The following is a 17,926-nucleotide window of genomic DNA, read 5'->3' as shown; positions in this document are numbered from 1 at the left end:
GTGGTTGGGCTGTACAAGAACTCTAAGTGAGAGAGTCCATATTCAACTGACCAGAACTGTCTTACCCCCTAAGAAAAGTACCACTGGAGTAACTGGTTATGGGAAGCATAAGATGTGAAGACGAGTTACTGTGCACTGCGTGAGTGTAATACCAGCTCTCTCTTCTGGTATACCATTATGGCAAGATTTCCCATTTTTCAAGGTCCCTGCTGCTTTATCACGCTTTTTTTTCCTCCCAAATTTGCCAGCGATCAGATGAACCGTAGTCAGTGGTTATCTCTACTCTTGCTTGCAGTAAATAAGTTGTCTGTCAGCTATTCACAAGGAAGCTGTTCCCTGCTGCTTCTTAATTAGTGTATGGCAGAAGAACATACCATGGAGTTACTCTGGGGGAGGAAATGGTAATAAAAATTATTTTCCTGGAAACTTGACTTTCAGAAGCAAGAAATGTTTGCAAAACTCCCTTGTTTTCTGGGAGTGAAGATCTTTATAGAGACAGGTCATAAAACAAAGGAGGGAGGAAGAGTCAGGAGATAGTCAGGAAAGGGACAAAAAGATGTAAGGTTTGTGTTCTTCTGTGAGGGAAGAAGAGAGAAAAATCGGGAAATAAATGAACATCAAAATGAGAATAAATTGTCAAGAATGCACAGAGAAGAGATGAAGAAATATGAGGAAACTGAAATTGGTGAACAGATGATATAATGAAGCATGATTAGTTTATTATAGGATAAAGGAATATCAGAAGAGACCTGTTAGTTAACCCGATCTGTAACGTACGTGTTGGGGATAAAAGCCTACAACTAACTTCCAGAAGTTTCATTTTCAACCTATGAAAAATACTGAAAATCTTTGTGGGATGAAGAAATTGAATAATCAAACCAAATTGCACAGCATTTTTTATGCCACTCTCACCTACTTTGTTAAACAGATACCTCTGAGTATCTATAAAGATGCGTGTAGGTCCTCAGTACAGGCTCAGTGTTCCAGTGGTATTCCTTGTTGAGCTCTCACCTGTCTACTACCACTTCAATTTTGTTTTCTGCTCAGCTTCCATTATTGGGAAACATGTCACTCCCAGAGCCATAGGCAAGGAACAAACGCTGTCTGCAGTCTTTTCTTTTCCCTTCCAAACTGATGCACAAGAATGATGCCATAATGCTGCTTTGTGAATCAAGATTTACAAGAAAAGAATGAAATTGATTGTATATGAAGTGCTGTCAAATTCATGAATAACGCTCTCCTCTTCCCTTTCCTTTCCCCAGAAATAACAAGAAAAGGAAGTGAATAATGCTAAAAAAACTCTAAACCCAGGAGACAATAAGTTTTTTATATTAGTGTTTTCTTTTTCACTTTCAATTTTCACAATGGAAAAAGTTAAAATTTTCATCTGTGGGCTGGAAATATATTTCCCTTCCTCTCTCTCCCTTCTGTGAGAGAGGAGAGCTGGGGGTGTCATCTTGCCAACAGGAGGAAAATGCATTACGGCTCATTTAAGGTCTTTTCTCTTTTTCTTCTTCTTATAGATTATGGGGATGGCAGATGGGAAACGATTAGCCAGGAGCTAAATTAAAGAAATGCGTCAGAAATGTCTTTGCATATCATGGCATGGACAGTATATTCTGTTCTCTTTTGTTGCTAATTTTTTTTTAATCAGTGACTTCTGACTTCTCACCAATACCAGCAGAATAAAATAGGTTTATGATTTAGTCTGGCTGTTTATTCTTTGGAGCTGGAAAGGAATTTATGCTCTGTTGTAGACTGTGAAAGGCAAGGGCCCCCTTCCCACTTTTACTGCCCATCAGTCTTCCCACACCTGTTCAAGAAATGGATGGGAAGGTAGATCTTAAGTATCTGTTATGGATTTGGAGCCCCATCTCAGTCCTGACCAAAAAAAGATGTAGATATGCATGTCCCTCTAACATGCATGTCCCTTGTTGTAATAATGTGGAGGAGAGGCTTCCTTTCACCTCTGCGATTGCTCCCCTTTCAGGGAGAAAATAGTGGCTTTTCAGTAATTCTGGAGAACTGGGACTGTTGGGATTAGGGCAGTAAGAGTTGGTCCTGGTTGATAGAACTACTGGAATTGTGGTAAAATCCTCACCCATCCCTTAACATGTATTGCTATAGGTAGTGGTTAGTAGATGAGATAACAGAATCTTTGACATCTTTCAACATATGTGTGGTTAAGGCAGTGGGAGGGAAGCAATTGCTTGGCCCAATGGGACTGTGAGGGAGAAGGGAGAAAGCACACCAGTACACATTTCTGGACATGGTGTTGACAGAGATTGACAGTGTTTGAGGGTTTTTCAGGAAATGGTTTTATCACAGTAGTTTTTCAGTTGCTTACAGTAGATTTGAAAGGTTGAGGGTATCACAGGTTAATTTTACTTTAGCATTTTGTCTAACTTCTGTTGCTGTTTCTGGCTTTCTGACAAGATTCTGCTAATCAATTGCCTTTTCCCTAGTTTGTGTGTTGTGGTGTGTGCAAATCTTGCCACCTATGCTCTACTTCTCTTTTTACCTTTGGTTATAGAAAAGGCTTTAAGAGGAAGAATTTATGTAGATAGAGAGTAACTGCCAGGTAAGTTTTGTGCAGGATACAGTGTGATTATTTCATGTTATTCATTGAAATTTTGTGAATAATAGGTATCAAGTGAATGCAGAAAATCTTTCTCATGAATTGCTATGGCTCCAGACACTTCACAGTGTTTTAGCAATAACTAAAATCAGATAAAAAGAAAGAAATGGGATCAGTCCTTTAAAAATCCAGAGTGGAAAGGTTCACTGATAGAAGAGAGCATTGGGGTAGCAGATACACCCTTCAGAATTAGTGCATCCACATGAGGGATAGGGAAAGAGCTACAGTCTGTGTGTTCCCAGGAGCAGGTAAATCTGCTTTGATCCAGTCTTCAACTAAAACTTGTCTTGACTGTTCTTGTTCAGCTGCACGTAAATTTGGAACCAGCCCTCTTCCCAAGTGGCTACTTATTGCCATAAGGTGGAAAGTGACTCATCACTCTCTCAAATTCGTTCATTATTTTAGTCTTACTGGGATTTGGTAGCAATCAATTTACTGTCACCCAATAAGGAATTTTGATAACAAACTTTGTAACGGGGCCTCCCACTATTTGGAGAGACTGTATTATCACTAGACACATAGCTTCAGCTTTTGGGAGGGATCTTTTTTGAGTAGACAAAGATAAAGTTATTGTACCAGAATCACTCCAAAACTCTGGAGAAAACACATACATTCCTTGCAGGGTGATGAAAGCTTATAGGGTGATGCTGGCTGTAGTGTCTCATCAGAAGAGATCAGAAATAGACTGGAACTTTCAGTTGTATTCAGTGTTAGCAAATTCATGACTGATAGAATGAGATGGGAAACTTTGTCTAATGCAAATTCTAGGGATTTCAGATTGAATGTGTTTATTTATTAGAGGGTTGAATATTGAAATGTTTTTTGTTAAAAGTTGTTTTTTAACTGGTTCAAGTGAATTGACTCACGTTTTGTGTGTAATTTAAACCCACAAGTTTCAAACCAATTAAAAGCCAAAGAAAAAAGAAAATTATTGGAGCAGAAATATTAAAAGTTCCAAATTGACAAATGAGCTTCAACAGACAAAAACTTTACTTAAAAACTGCCTGCTTAATTTTACTATGGATAGAAAAAGAACTCCAGGAAGTCTTTTCCTGCATAGTGGACTTTAAGAGGATGTCTCTACATGACTTGTTGCCTGAAAACATGTAAAAAACTATCACAATTGCAGTCACTAGGTTTTCCAGCATTGTTCTGATAGAATTTCACTTTAATTTTAGTAAACTGCAAAGTTAAGCAATGAGATGTGTGTGTGTGTGTGTGTATACATCAAAATATAGCAAATGTTACTGGACAGATGATTTCACCTTACATGCAAAACTGTGAAGGGTATCACAGTTTACAGGTCATATAATCACCAGTTGTTGCTGGCAAACTAAGTAACACAGCCCTGAAGATGACTTCAAGATAATTTGGAATGATAACTACCTGTCTTGAAAAGGAGATTTTTTTTTATCTATGATGTTTCTTCTGTCTTGGTAATCCCTTTTGCACTAGCAATTAGCAGACAGGATCCACGCAAATGCCTTTTTCTCTAAGTAGTGCACGGAATGGTCAAGCAACAGATGCTCATTTCTGCACCTTGGAGCTTATGCTGCACACTCTGCCTTACCATCTCCTGCTTCAGTGTTTGGCAGGGTGCCTGCTGGGGCTCTGCCTGGCTCCGATCCCAAGCGCAGATGCTGTCAGACACCCCCCAAATGCAGTGTCCCTCTATAGACCTCTGAGTCCTGATATAAGTAGTGCAGGCTCTACCTGATCCCCAAATGCTTTTCAGCTCTTTTGGAACTGTCTGTTTGCTTAAGATACATAGCATTATTCCAAGATTTGCAGTAGTTCCTGTTCTACTTAGAAGAGTGATTATGTCAGTTAAATAGGTAATACATTGGAGAGATGCAGTCACTGTTGAAACAGTAAAAAAGGCAAGAGAATTTCCCAGAAAGTGTGCAGTTTTTAATATGAAATGTGTAATTCTTGTATCAGTATTTGCTTAAAGGCAGAGTTGGTGCAGTATTAAAATGCCACACACTTTGAAGAGCAGCAGCATCCCATAGCTGCTTGCATTACAGGCTGTATACAACAAGAAGCTGTGAACATATTCATGCCATATTAAATGTTCGGAAGCCGCAGCAGCGTAGATGGAAATGTTTAAAGAAATAGTTACATGAAAATGATTTTAAAAACAAAAGCAAGGAACAGTACAACATAACCTTGATGTTTAAGTGATCAGATTGTGGCATTTCTAGCAGGAGAAGTAAACATTTGGTACATTTTTTCAGATTAAAAATGAGAAATAGATGCTAGTCTGAGTGCCACACCAAAATATAGACTGTAAAACAAGAGAGTTAATAAAACCTCAGATATTTTTAAGGAAGTGTCCACTTCTGTTAAAGCAAGGACTAAACTCTAACACAGACATATGCATAAGAAAACACCTCTTCATGCAAATGATATAGTCATCTTAATTCATAATTTAAGAATGCCTATTAAGAGGAGGAGAAGACGGCTCTATACTGTGGGGGATATCCTGTATGACTGTATGCTCAGCTTTATTACAGTCCATGATTGAAACCTATGAAATGCTAATTTTGATGTAGGTAGTTGCAGTTTGGAGCTTATATACTATGTACAATAATATGTGGACATACTAATCAGTAATTCCATATCCATTTGGAGTAAAAGAGCAAAGAACATGATGCTGAGCTTGACTGTGCTGTTGGTAGTGTTAAACTACAGAGAGAGATAATATAGAAATAAAGTCATAAATCTCACTGCTTACAAGAGGGATAAGATATTTCTTCCCCACCTAAATCAGTTCATTCTTAGTAATAACACAATAATTACTAAAATAGCCAGTATTAGAAGTCTTAAATGAGAGCAATTGTGGAGACTTGAGGTAAAGCTAGGAAAGGAGATGTTAATCTGAAACAAAGAGTTTAAATACGGAATGATGATATCCTTGGCTTTCAACGGTGTATCTGTCAGGCTCGGGCGGTTCGCTGGTCAATAGTGACATTCCGTGTGTCAGTGAACAGAGTCTCCTGATACCTTAACCTGCAGTTCACACATTACTGAAGCTCCAACTGTCGAACATTTAAGTCCCTTGGTACTACTGCAGCTTCCAGACACTCCTGACTGGCTCATGTTTCATTCTTTGGCAATTTGCCCTAATGATATCCCTCAGGAGCTTTCAGACCCTCTTCTTTTCCATATTTAATCATGTTATATTAATCTGAGTGCTGAGCAAACTCTGCTGCACAAATTCTAATTGTCCATGATTTCTGCTGCAGTGGTCTTATAATTATTTTTTTTTCCTTTCTGATATAAAAATACATAAAGTATAAAACTGTGGTGTAATTTTTATTTACAAGTCTAAATGTCCAAGACAGCCAGGGTGTGAAAGCTTTAACTGCTGATCTGTTCCACAAAGAAGGTTTGGTTTTTTCCCCTTGTAAAATCCATAATACTTTAACACTTCCTGTATGGATAGGATTTACATTTTCTTTTTAGCTCTTTGTTTTGTTATTGTAAAAGTGAATGTCTAATAAGCAGCACTATTATCAAGTTAACCTCAGATAGTAATTTTCTAGTGAGATGAAACATTAGGACAGTCTTGCCTTTTTCCATGAGCTTGATGTCTTCTGTGTGGGGCATCTCCTTTTAAAATTTTGGGGTTATTTCTTTTATTTTTTTAGTGAGATTTGTGGTGTTTTATTTGCTGGTTATAAGCTACCTTATTTTGAATGCAGTCTTGATGTTTCCTCATTCTGTTGTAACTCTGTGACTGCATAATGAAATCAATAAACTGGAGTGACTTCCTGATAGCGAAGTGGTATTTGATAGACCAAATCTGAATTCTTTAGGTATTGCAGACTATTTTGTTCACTCATGGAGTGCACTTGACCACATTTCTGCTCAGTTTGGATGTTTTTATTTTGAGGGATTTGGGGTTTTTTTTTTTGTTTGCTTCTTTGTTTTGGAAAAACAAGGATGTTAATTTTTAATGGTAAGCAGCTCATAATGCTTCTTAGTCTAGGAGTCCTTCATTTTCTAGTGATGCTACTGCCAGACTTGCCAGTCTCTGCTTTGGGAAGGAAATTTTGGAAAAGCTATTTTAATAAAGTTGCTTTGCTGTCACACAGTGTGTTCACATGAGATTTTTTTTTTTAAAAGGTAGTTTGGAAATCTAGGAAGTGCCACAAATGGGAGGTAATCCCGCTTCTCAGTTTAGTGCTCTTCTGCAGCCTTTTGCAGGTTCAGATCAATTGCAATTGTTCCAAAGAGCAGAAATGTGGACCAAAAAACTCTTTTGAGTTTTCCTGCTCAGCAGAGCTGAGTGCAGCTGGGGTGCACTTGAGTTCTATGTGTTCCTGGCAGTACCTATGTTTGACCATGATAAAAATCAAGCAGTGCATGTTTATTTTCCATTTTTTTATTGAAACAGCTGATCAGGATCAACTTTTATTTAACTTGTCAGCCTGACTTCTTGCAAATGTATCAGAGTTCTTCATAGCTGTGTTCAAGCAATTATCAGTAATGAAAAAAATACTCTAGTAAGTGAAATGATGGAGATTAAGATTCTTACATGTCTAAAAGTTAATTTAAGATTTTGTATTTTCTTTTTATTCATGTTTTTTTTTGTTGCCAAATCTGTGTGTGTATTTTTATTTTTAGTTAACTGCTTGTGTTCATGCGTCAGCTGCATTGTTATATCCAATGTATTGGCAGCACATTTACATCCCAGTGCTTCCTCCACATCTTCTGGACTACTGCTGGTAAGACAGCTAACCTGTTATCTCCGTTTATGAGATTTCTACCTGCCTTGTAATTCTAAATAACCGATGAAAGCACTAACTACTTATGTGACTAGATACACAGGATCCAGTTTGTGAAAGCACTCAAGCCAGTGCTTAATGATGACTTGAACAGAGGTATTTCGGCATGCCTTTACATGGTGTTGAGTTGACACCTTGAATTACAGTGCTGATTACTTCAATGCAGCATTTAGAATCGTGTTTGTAATAACTGTTCTTGTTTTATTTTTAGAGATTGCATTCAGTAATTGAAATGTTGGCTATGTTATGGTTTTCTTTTACTTGGCATTTATTTGAACTTGAAATAAAATGTACTGATAGAAGCATTCAGAAGAAAAACCTCATCCATTTTTCCAGAATCAAGCGTTTGTAGGCATCAGTGTTTCTCTTAGGTCTATACAGTGATGTAATGTTTTTATTTTGGACTGGGCCAGGTTCCTATTCAACACCTTCCTGAAAGAGTTTAGAATCTACTTTTAGTACTTTCAAATTTTCATTGTAAGAATTCTGCTTCTCCTGATGTGTTTCTGTACACAACAGACTTAGGTTTTGTCAAATTTTGAAGTTGAACGTGAAAATTAACTTTTTGAGTCACTTCTGATCCTTCCAGGGATGATGTTTCCACATACCTCTGTTTCAACATTTCAGGCTAAGAGATCAGCTTTCTTTTATTTGTAGTAATGGTAGAGATACCAACTGGCAGTTTCCATTAAAGCACCTAAACCAATCTGAACCAGGAGTATCCATCCCTGGAGACTTTAACTGGACCCTATGGATTTCTGGTGAAAAATGAATCACTTAAAACCACATTAGCAACACAGAATCATTATTATATATGAAATCTGAGTTCAAGTCAGATGCCTACCAACAAAAGTATATATTTCTGTTACTCATGTTTTTCTTCATCAAAATAAATTATATTAGGCTTTATGTTTTTTTGTTTTTTGGTTTTTTTTCCTGGAGCCTATAAATATTCATGTTCCATTGAACTTTACCCAGTCTATTGAACTTCTTGTTTTCAAAGAAATTCTCATTACAATTCCTTAAGTCTCTTTGATAGTTTTTCCTCAAGTTTGCAATATTTGCCCATGGTATATCTTTTTCTGTGGTAGTTCTGTACTTCATATGTATATATTTATTGTTTTTAAAAAGAAATCAAGTCTTTTTCTCGCACTCATCCCTTTACTACAGCTAAGCCTTTCATCTTTAATGATAGTTTTCTTTTGAAGAAACTCTGTCCTAATTGTTTTTCCTCCTAGCATTGATAAAATACACCAAGATGAGGGTAGAGCTTGGATGTATTTGCTTAGTTTTTGTATTACTTGAGCTTACTGCCAGAAGCTTTGTAATTTCTTTAGTATCATCCATAAATGCTGTTCTCAGAAAGTAGATCAACACCTTTCTTCAAGCTGTGCCCTGCAGAGTGCATCCTGAATACTACAAGATTTATTTTTTTTTTAATTTCCCCTCCTAAGCACACATAATGTTTCCAGAAATAATAATGTTAGATGCTGTACACAGCTTCTTGTGATGATGACAATAGTTGAGATTTTAGGTCATTTTGGTGTGACCTGTCAGTTTTTTGTACTCATTAAAAAGAAGCATGGAGTTTCTTAAACTTGTAAAACTCATTTATACCCCTTTTTCTTTTTTTCACGCTAGTAAAATAGAGTGGGAAAAAAAAGTTTCCCTGTTTTAGACATGTTCAAATGGAAACATGAAGTTCATGAAAGGAAATGCACAATTGATGAATTTACCACAGTAACTGTAATTCAGACCTTTTAACTTGTTTTTTGTGCATTTACATTTCTCTGTCTCATCGTACCTGGTTTGAGTGGTCCTTTTGTGAGACAGCTTGTAATAAAAACACATAAAATAATTGGCTTTCCTCATGTTTTGACTTATGAACAGTAAGTTAATGTTTAATATATTGAATTGGAAAACCTTGATGAATTCATAAGGTCAAAAAGTTTCTGCTAGGCCAGATCTAATGTACAGTCCAAGAGGATAATGTCAATTTAAAATTACTAAAATAATTGGCTAGTTATTTTTTATGTTTTCATTTCTTATGCCATTTTGATAGAGCAAAGTTCTTTTATAAGTGTATTTTCATGCCTAGAACCTACATTGTCATCTCTTCGCTTAGACTTACTTAGAATGTCTCTCATGAACTCTCATTTTTTCAGTGTTCTGATGTGGTATTCAAATAGATCAAGTAGGGGATTACCAATTTTTAAAATTTGTTCCAAGGTAATAAGTCCATTTTTTAAGTAAAGTTAAAATACATTTAAATCTACCAGATTAAACGTGGGCTCTGATCCTGCAACTATATTTTTGCATGTTAATCATCCAACGTATTTGGAGAGAAATCCACTTTTTTTGTGTGTAATGAGTTGGACTATATATGTTAAAAATTTCATAAAGATAAATGATAATTCTGTGGGGGTTAGAATTTGTGAAATTATATCAGCTGGTACATTTTCTGAGCTTAAAAAGAAAAAAGTATCTTTGAGTAAAACAGATAGATCTGTATGAAAAAATTATTTAACTTCTTCCACTTGCATTTTTAATCAAAAAAACATCCTAGATTCTGTATAAGATACAGATTCTGTATAATGCAACCTGATATACAGACTGGTTTCAGACAGAATGTAACAGATGTTCTTAAAGTAGTTCAAACGCACTGGTACAGAGCACCAGTGTGGACTGCAATGCCATCAGGATTAGCCAGGTTATGAATACTTGCAAAGTCCAGTATCTCAACATACTGTGTGTTTATTTACTCCAGGATAGTTTTTTCCCCATGTAGTTTCTCATCAGCCTTATACTCTGGGATGAGATCTCCAATGTTAAAATTAGAGGAACCTTCCAAAAAGAGAAGAGATAAGAAATTTCTTTTTCTAAAAGACAGCAAAATCTTAGGTGGTGAAAATAACTTTTGTTTCAGTTCTAGAGGAAGAAAACACAGCAGAGTTAGCAAAAAAATTGAGTTTTTTAAAAATGGACTTTTACATATAAGGAAGGGAAGAGATATTGCTGCAGTCAGCCCCTTAGGTGACTGGCTTTCAGGAAAGCTTTTACAAAAATGAGGTTTAAACATTGGTATAGTATAATAACTATATTTGAATAAAATTGATTTTTGTGAAGGAGAAAGCTAATTTCATCAAATTTCACTGCAATTTCTTGGCAAAATAAGCCATTGATATGAGAATGTATGATAGTTTTGTCTGTGGATGATAAAGCATGTGTTCTACTGACGCTCTGTTAGGAAAATAATGCAATTAGAAAATTCAAGTTCCAATTGCAACATGTCTTTATGAGATTTGATCTCTTCTGAATTTGGATATATGCATGCCTGTTTTCCTGAGAATGAGACAATCATTTTCTAATTAACTTACATGTTTAGCATAACAGTAATTTTTTTAGGCACTGATGCTGTAGATGAATAACGTTTTTAGTAATAACGTGCATAAGTAAGAGATAACACTATGTAGCAGCTCTCACTAGTATCATAGTAAGCGATTTCATTTACGTATTACAAACCTTTGCTGTTAAGGCTCATAAACCAGCAGTAATGAAATTACTTCTTTGCTGAAAATTATTAAATTGACTTTCCATACCTGCAATTTTTATTTCCTGCATTTTCAAGATGTCTTTAGCTAATTAACTTTGTACCTTTATTCTGTTAACTTCTCAAAATTGTAATGATGTAGCTGTTACTTTATTCTATAGAAAAGAGCTACTTGCTACCCTTTTTAATGACAGATTTACTAAAGGAGCATATCGACAGCTATTTTAAGTCAGACAGTCCTGATGAAGCTGCTAGAACAGTGTCAGTGCACAAGAAAACAAGTGTGCATAAAATGTATACATGATACAGTGCTTGTTTTCACCATAGTTTTTCCAGTTTGCGTTGTTTTTAACACTAAGTTTCTGTGATGTGATGAACACGAGGATCTGTTTTGCTGCGTGTTCAGCAGAAGAATCCTCAGTTACATGTCAGTCATATTACCTGTGTTAAATATGTTACATAATATAAAGCAATCTTAAAATTATAGAGTGTTTTAAAGCTGTCTGCTCTCTGAATGTGTGTCTACTCTGGAGTGAAACTCATTTACACTTCCACATAAATTGTGTTTAGAAAGGTCTAAGGCCTTATCCTGGATGAGATTGTCAGGAGGTAATAAAATTTTTCAGTATTGGGCTCAGAATGAGCGAGGACAGGAAGGTATTCATTTTCTTTTTGAAAGCCTCATTACCTGGAAAACTTAAGCAATAAGAGTTTGCAGTTGTTTTGATGGTGTAAATATGACAAAAACTTCTTTTAGCCTCAGTCTGGGTTTTGTGTTTTGTTTTTTTGTTTAGTTAGTTGGGTTTGGTGTGGTTTTTTTTTTCATCTCTCCTGTGGGACATTGTTAATGAGAGCAATTGACTAATCCATAGTGTGTACAGGTTTTTCTAAAACTGGCTGCAGTTGCAGGCAGGTGAGAATTGCTACTTTTACTCTCAGAGTTGGGACCAAATTGATGAGTCCACATGAACTGCTATAGAGAAGCCTCACCCCAGGCCTCGGGAAGTCAATTGCTGAGCAGTCAGAGCCAATGGCTGAGATCTGTAATCAGATTAATACAGTGGGAGAAATTATTCTCTGTCACCAGTCTGTAACTTCATTTTCTCTCAGGTCCCTTAATATTTTAGTTCCCACTGAGTTAACTAAACCACCCTATTTGGTGCTTGCTACTCTGGAGTGAGTATTTTTACTTGCAGTATCTAAAATTGTGCTGATGATTATTTGCTGGTTTTATTTCCTTCAGTGCTGGATACTGAGTATATTCTTGGCCAGATGTGCCAGAACATATTCACTAGAGGAAGAAACAAAATATTATAGGAAGCCATGATAAAGTAGCCTGCCTATTTCAGGTTTTTGCTTGCATGCTACAGAAGTTCTCACTCCAGAGAAGCTTTGCATGGACATTGTTTTATTTTGAGAATGTGATTCTTTATCATCTTCTACTTCTGAATTGATAATTACTATCTTACTATATTATATATCTTCCAATCTCCCACCAAGGAAGTGTTTTAGAAGCACATTCAGAACCAAAACTGGAATTAATGATGTTCACCTTGCAGTGTGGTGATGTGATGTTAACTGGTACCAGGTTCTCCAGGATGATGTTTTAAAGCCATTATAGTTCTAGAGACAGACTGCTTATGGAACATCCGCTAGGTTGGCTCTGTCCTACACTATGGTTCATTATTGATTTTAGGTATGGCAAGCTGGTTGGCAAGTAGCTTAGCAACCCCTATATGTCTTCTTGCTCATACTTCTATAGTTAGCATCAGCATCTTTGATTTTGTGGTTGTTTTTTTACTCTGCAGTAAAAAAACATAAGGTTTCACTTGTCTAGTAAAATTTTCAGTGGCAACTGTGTTAATTTAATCCAGGTTTAAACAGTGAATGTTAACTAGCAACTCTACGTGTTAAAATTATCAATGTTCTTTCCTTCACAAATGTTGTGGTATTTGGTACTTAAAATCTTTATCTTTTCCAACTTTTTTCTTCAGTGCACCAATGCCTTATCTAATTGGCGTCCACTTAAGCTTAATAGAGGTAAGTTTACTGTACACTTCTGTAATGAGCTTGTATGTGTCATGTCACAGTTTGAATAGAAATGTTTCAGAAAGAATTCTTGGTTTTTAGCATGTAGAATTTAAGCTTCAGACGCTTTGAAAGCTTATTATTGAAGTGTTTTATGGAAATATGTAAGTTCTTCATCATGATTTTTCCTGTACCTATTGAATATCTCGATAGCTTTTTCCTGCCTTTTTTAGTGGGTCACAATAATAGGAACAATTAAAATCTATATTGGAGCCACCATAAAGCACAATTCAACATCATTCTGGTTTCTCAGATGATTTACCTTCCTGTCCCTTTGAAAATCTGAGTCCAACATTCATTCTATAACTGGCAGAACTGTTAGTTTGGAAATGAGTATTTTTTGCCAAAAAACACGAGGTATCTTTTTGAGATCTAAACACACAGCAAAACAATAGAACTCACCTGAGCACTAAGTAATAACTGGATCATAAACAGCTTTCCTTCTTTCCATAACTATTTGATGACACCATTAAGCCTGTGTGCATAGTCTGATTTTCATGCGGAGTAGGTAATTTATTTGTGAACCTCATTTGATTTACACTTCTGATAAAGCAGTGTCGAAGAATCAATTCCTATTTGTTAAGCTGATGAGTCCTACCCCAGTCTGTGCCACTAGCACTTTTGTATTTCCAAAAAAGAGCCTTCTATCATGTAGACTTCTTAACTGTAGGCATAGCTTTCTGTTCTCTCAAATACCATGATTGTAATATCTTGACTAGGATCTTTTTCCTTGTTCCATCAGAAAATAACGGAACAGAAAGGCTTGCTCTGAAAAAGACGTCACTCAATTCCTTCTGGAATTATTTCCTGAACCATGCTATTATGTATTATTATAGGACCATATAGAAAAGAGTCCTATCATTTTTTTTCCTGAAAAGGAATGAATTGTTTAATTCTTAGCTGCTAGTCAGGTCTACCGATGAAAGATTGTTTCATCCATTTTACTCTAATACTAGTAGGCTTCACATTCCTGGGATTTACATAAATCTGCAAATAATGACTTAATTTTTTCTGATTTTCATCTGATTATATGATTAGCAACATACTATCTGATTTTCACCAATATGAATGAAATATTTATAGTTACATTATATTTAGCTGCATTTTGTGGAAATCTTGCTTTGTCAAGATGACATTTCTTGAACATGCTTATGTTTCAGAGATTATTAGTACAACCTTACTGTTTGATGAACAGGAAGTGTTTATAAAGCCTCTCTGAATCCTGAAACTAATTCAAAAATCCTACATCTAAAGCTCAAAATGTTGTCCTTGCCACCTATTGTCCTTTGTAAAATCCTCATTTGTAATCTAGCACATTATAATCAGAAGGATGCCAGAGAAAAATGCTTTTCTGCTGTTTTTTTTCTTTTTCTTCTCTTAGAGAGTAAAAAATAGATCACTGGAGGATGTGGTTTTGCTAAATGTTGACACAAACACTCTAGAAACCCCTTTTAATGACCTGAACAACCTACCTGGTGAAGTGGTGAGTCTAACGGATATTTCATTCTTTCTTTCTTATATAGACCCTCGAATTACTAGTAGTTATTTTTGCCTGGTTTTGCTAACTGCTATAAAAGGAGTAAGGGGGTGAAAACCACCAAATGTAGACCCCTACATTTGAGATTTTTACCTTTTTGACAGTTGAGGAGATGTTGAATGGAACATCACATTCCTTATTGTAAAAGTAGGATCGTAATTATAAAGCTAGCTGCATTCATTAGGCATTGCTGCTTTAAACGCAAGAGTCTCTTCATCTCATCTTAATCATTATATTACAAAGTAGGCATTTCTGTCTGCCTAGTGGCATGTCTTGCAAAAGAACGAGAGAGTTTTTTGAAGGCAAAAAGAAGAAGGGGGCCAATTATCGGCTTCTGCTTCCCTGCCACCTGCCAGCGTTTTCCTTTTAATTAATGATCTGATGGCACTGGTCAATATAATAAGAAATGCTTGTACAGTTGGGGTCAGAAAATTCAGGCTTTGATCTTCTTCAACTTTCTGAAACATTTATTTGTTTTCTCTAAATTATTTCAGTTTTATTTTAATCTCTTCTATCCTGCTGAGGGCTGTGTGAATGAAAACCTATACTGTTTGTCATTTGCTTTGGCAGAGCAAAGACTGCTTACTTAGAATTCTATTTGTAAATTAAACTGCAAACCCAGTTTGTCATAAAAGACATCTGATCCTTTTGAAATGACGAAAACCGTCTTTTGTCTGTAAAGGATGATAAATTAAGTGCCAGTTCTTTCTGGACTTTGATCTTGCAGAGAGTGTCCCCCCTCCTCTTCTTTTTTTTTTTCCTATTGCCTATAGGGGAACATATTCTGTGTATCATTTGAAATAGTCACAAAATTCACTTACCTTGTTTTTCCCAGTAGAGCTCTAAAAGAATATCATTGTGAAAGCATTGTTTTGATTATTTGGTTATAGATGCTCGAGCTATCACAAATGGTTGTCAAGACCAATAATTTCATATCAAAAAGTGAAATCAAAGAGTTACATTTTCTGAAATTGTAAATCATAAAAACAAACTTTTAATCAAAGTAAGGCAGTGTGGTGACATACTCTGTCTTTTGCTTGGTAATTTGTATATATTTAGTACAATAGAAATCAAACTTCTGGTGGTTATATTAATGTCAGTTCCCTTTGATTTTAATGATGTTAAAAATTATTCTGATATTTTATGATTTCACGTTAGTGTCTGAAAAAGTACACACACACATATACACAATAATTTTGGCTGTACTCTATTGTTCAGGAGTATAACAAGTTCAGTAAAAAATGAGTCATTTTCTGGTGTGTTAGTAATTTTAACTGGCCTTGCATTCAGTGAATTAAGGTCGAGGTTGTAATGTCATAGAGGTACATACCTCTTGTCAAACAATAGCTAAATGTAGAACTGAGAATTAGGCGTCATCTTCCATTAGGTACTGGAGTTGTAGCTGGAGGTCCTTTGAATGTAAGAACGGGTATTTATGCAATGAGAGAGACTTTTCTAGTATCTTACAGATGCCTATCAAAATGATCCCTAAATGAGTAGGCTAGCACGAAGAAAATAGGGATACAAATCTTCATACTTTCAGAAGTATTTTTTTCCCTCTGAGATATATACATGTTACTACTACCACTACTGTTAATGAAGGTTATCCAAGTTACAGACTATAGAGTAGGCTTAAAATATTTCATTCCATATCTGATATAGAACAAAACAGAACTGTGTTATATGCAAAACACACTTGCAGAATTCGAGGATTTTATAGTGAAGCTTTTAATGTGAACGTTCCTATCTCTTCCTCTAACTTCAATCTGTAAAGAAAGTCAATTACAACAATGTAATGGAAAATATATACAGTTATAGTTGGAAAACCTAGAAACAAAAAGGGATAAACAATATGTTTGGCTCATAAAATGACAAAATGCTTGTCTTTTTGCATTCACGAGAGGCAGTGCAACTGCTAACGTCTCAGTTATAAAGTGTAAGACATAGGAGTGTAGACTTAAAACATTAGAACAAATGTCAGAGGTACTTACACATGTGAAGCATTTTAACCTATATAACTGAATCTCACAAGCATACATACAAATGTACAAAAGCTATGAAAAAATATAATGAATAATCCTGAGAGTTGTTAAGTAGAACGAAGAACTGAAAATAGAAAAGAAGCTCTAGTCTTCCTATCCCTTTCAAAAATTGATTCCAGGTTGGTTAACAGCCTCACAAAAGAAACACAGCATTTTCAAAGAGCTTTCTAAAACTGTTTCTTGTGTCCAAAGGAAATTGAGCAATTATTTTCTTGATCAATAAGCCTGATGATGGCCTCACAGCATAGGTATTTAATAGTTTAGCCACGTATAAGTAATACATCTATTAAAATGCTCTGATTGTGGATTTTTTCAGGATTAATTTGAGACTGAGAATGTGAATTTTTTTCAGGATAAATTTAAGACTGAGAAAACATTATTGTATGGCACTATCTCATAAACTGTACAATAAATTAACTGAGATTTAAAGGCATTTTGCAATCATTCACTTAAGCATTTAAATTATAGTTACAGGCTAGATGACTTTCTATGCATGTGAACTCTATTATTCTGTCAGACTGACCAGTGGTCTTGACTGTGCAAAGGTCAGTGGTCACAGTTGTCCTGAATTACCAGTCCTTTTTTCATGTGGACCCTCTGCTGCGTTGCATGCTGTAATCTTCTTAATGGCTTCATTCCAATATTCACACATAATATTTTAGATTTATTGACTGTTAGAAATACTACCATGCCAGTAGCAGTTCCGCTACTCTTAAGGTATTTAAAATTGGAAAAATAAATCAGTGCAAGACTTTCAGGAACCCTTTGTTTTCTCAGAGGAGGGAAAAAAACCTCTTTTTCCTCTCTTCTGACAAGAACACTTGTTTTTAAGTTTCGTCATTTCACTGTGAATTTGTCTATTATTTTTCAATTAAAAAAAATGAATAGAAGGAGCTACTTCAGTGGGAGTAAATTTCCTAAAACAATAATACATTGATTACCTCTGTAATTAAATCGGCCATTAGAAAAAGAATATTTGTGATGCATATAAATTAGCAAAGACCGTAGGCACAAGTTTATAAACTTTGAGGTTGATCCTGCAATTCCTGCTTGCAGTTAGCTGACAAAAAAAAAAAAACAAACTTACTCCTTTGCTCAAATTTTAACACTTTCAAAAGAGGCTTTGAGAGTTGAGAGCATCATGTTTAGCAGCCAAGCCTTACTGACTTCTCCATAGACTAAGGGTAACTTTTATAAAGGGAATCTTTATAATGGGCTTTATAGATTTTTAGCATCTTCTGTAGTCACTAAATATTGTTAGCTGTAAAATCTACAGAG

The 17,926-nt window shown here is 35.5% G+C and overlaps 1 protein-coding gene across 7 annotated transcripts in view; it reads left to right on the top strand.

Annotated features, from left to right (window-relative positions):
* DENND1B (DENN domain containing 1B) overlaps nt 1–17,926 on the top strand; it is a 153,856-nt gene that overhangs the window by 84,318 nt on the left and 51,612 nt on the right. For all 7 annotated transcript variants that reach the window (XM_062003324.1, XM_062003322.1, XM_062003321.1 and 4 more), the window contains 3 exons: nt 7,271–7,371; nt 12,976–13,021; nt 14,451–14,552. In XM_062003324.1, the coding sequence (XP_061859308.1) occupies nt 7,271–7,371; nt 12,976–13,021; nt 14,451–14,552 (249 nt within the window). The remainder of the gene's footprint in view (nt 1–7,270; nt 7,372–12,975; nt 13,022–14,450; nt 14,553–17,926) is intronic.

Source organism: Colius striatus, chromosome 10, assembly GCF_028858725.1.
Source record: "Colius striatus isolate bColStr4 chromosome 10, bColStr4.1.hap1, whole genome shotgun sequence".
NCBI lineage: Eukaryota > Metazoa > Chordata > Aves > Coliiformes > Coliidae > Colius > Colius striatus.
This window is presented reverse-complemented; position numbering and strand designations above follow the sequence as displayed.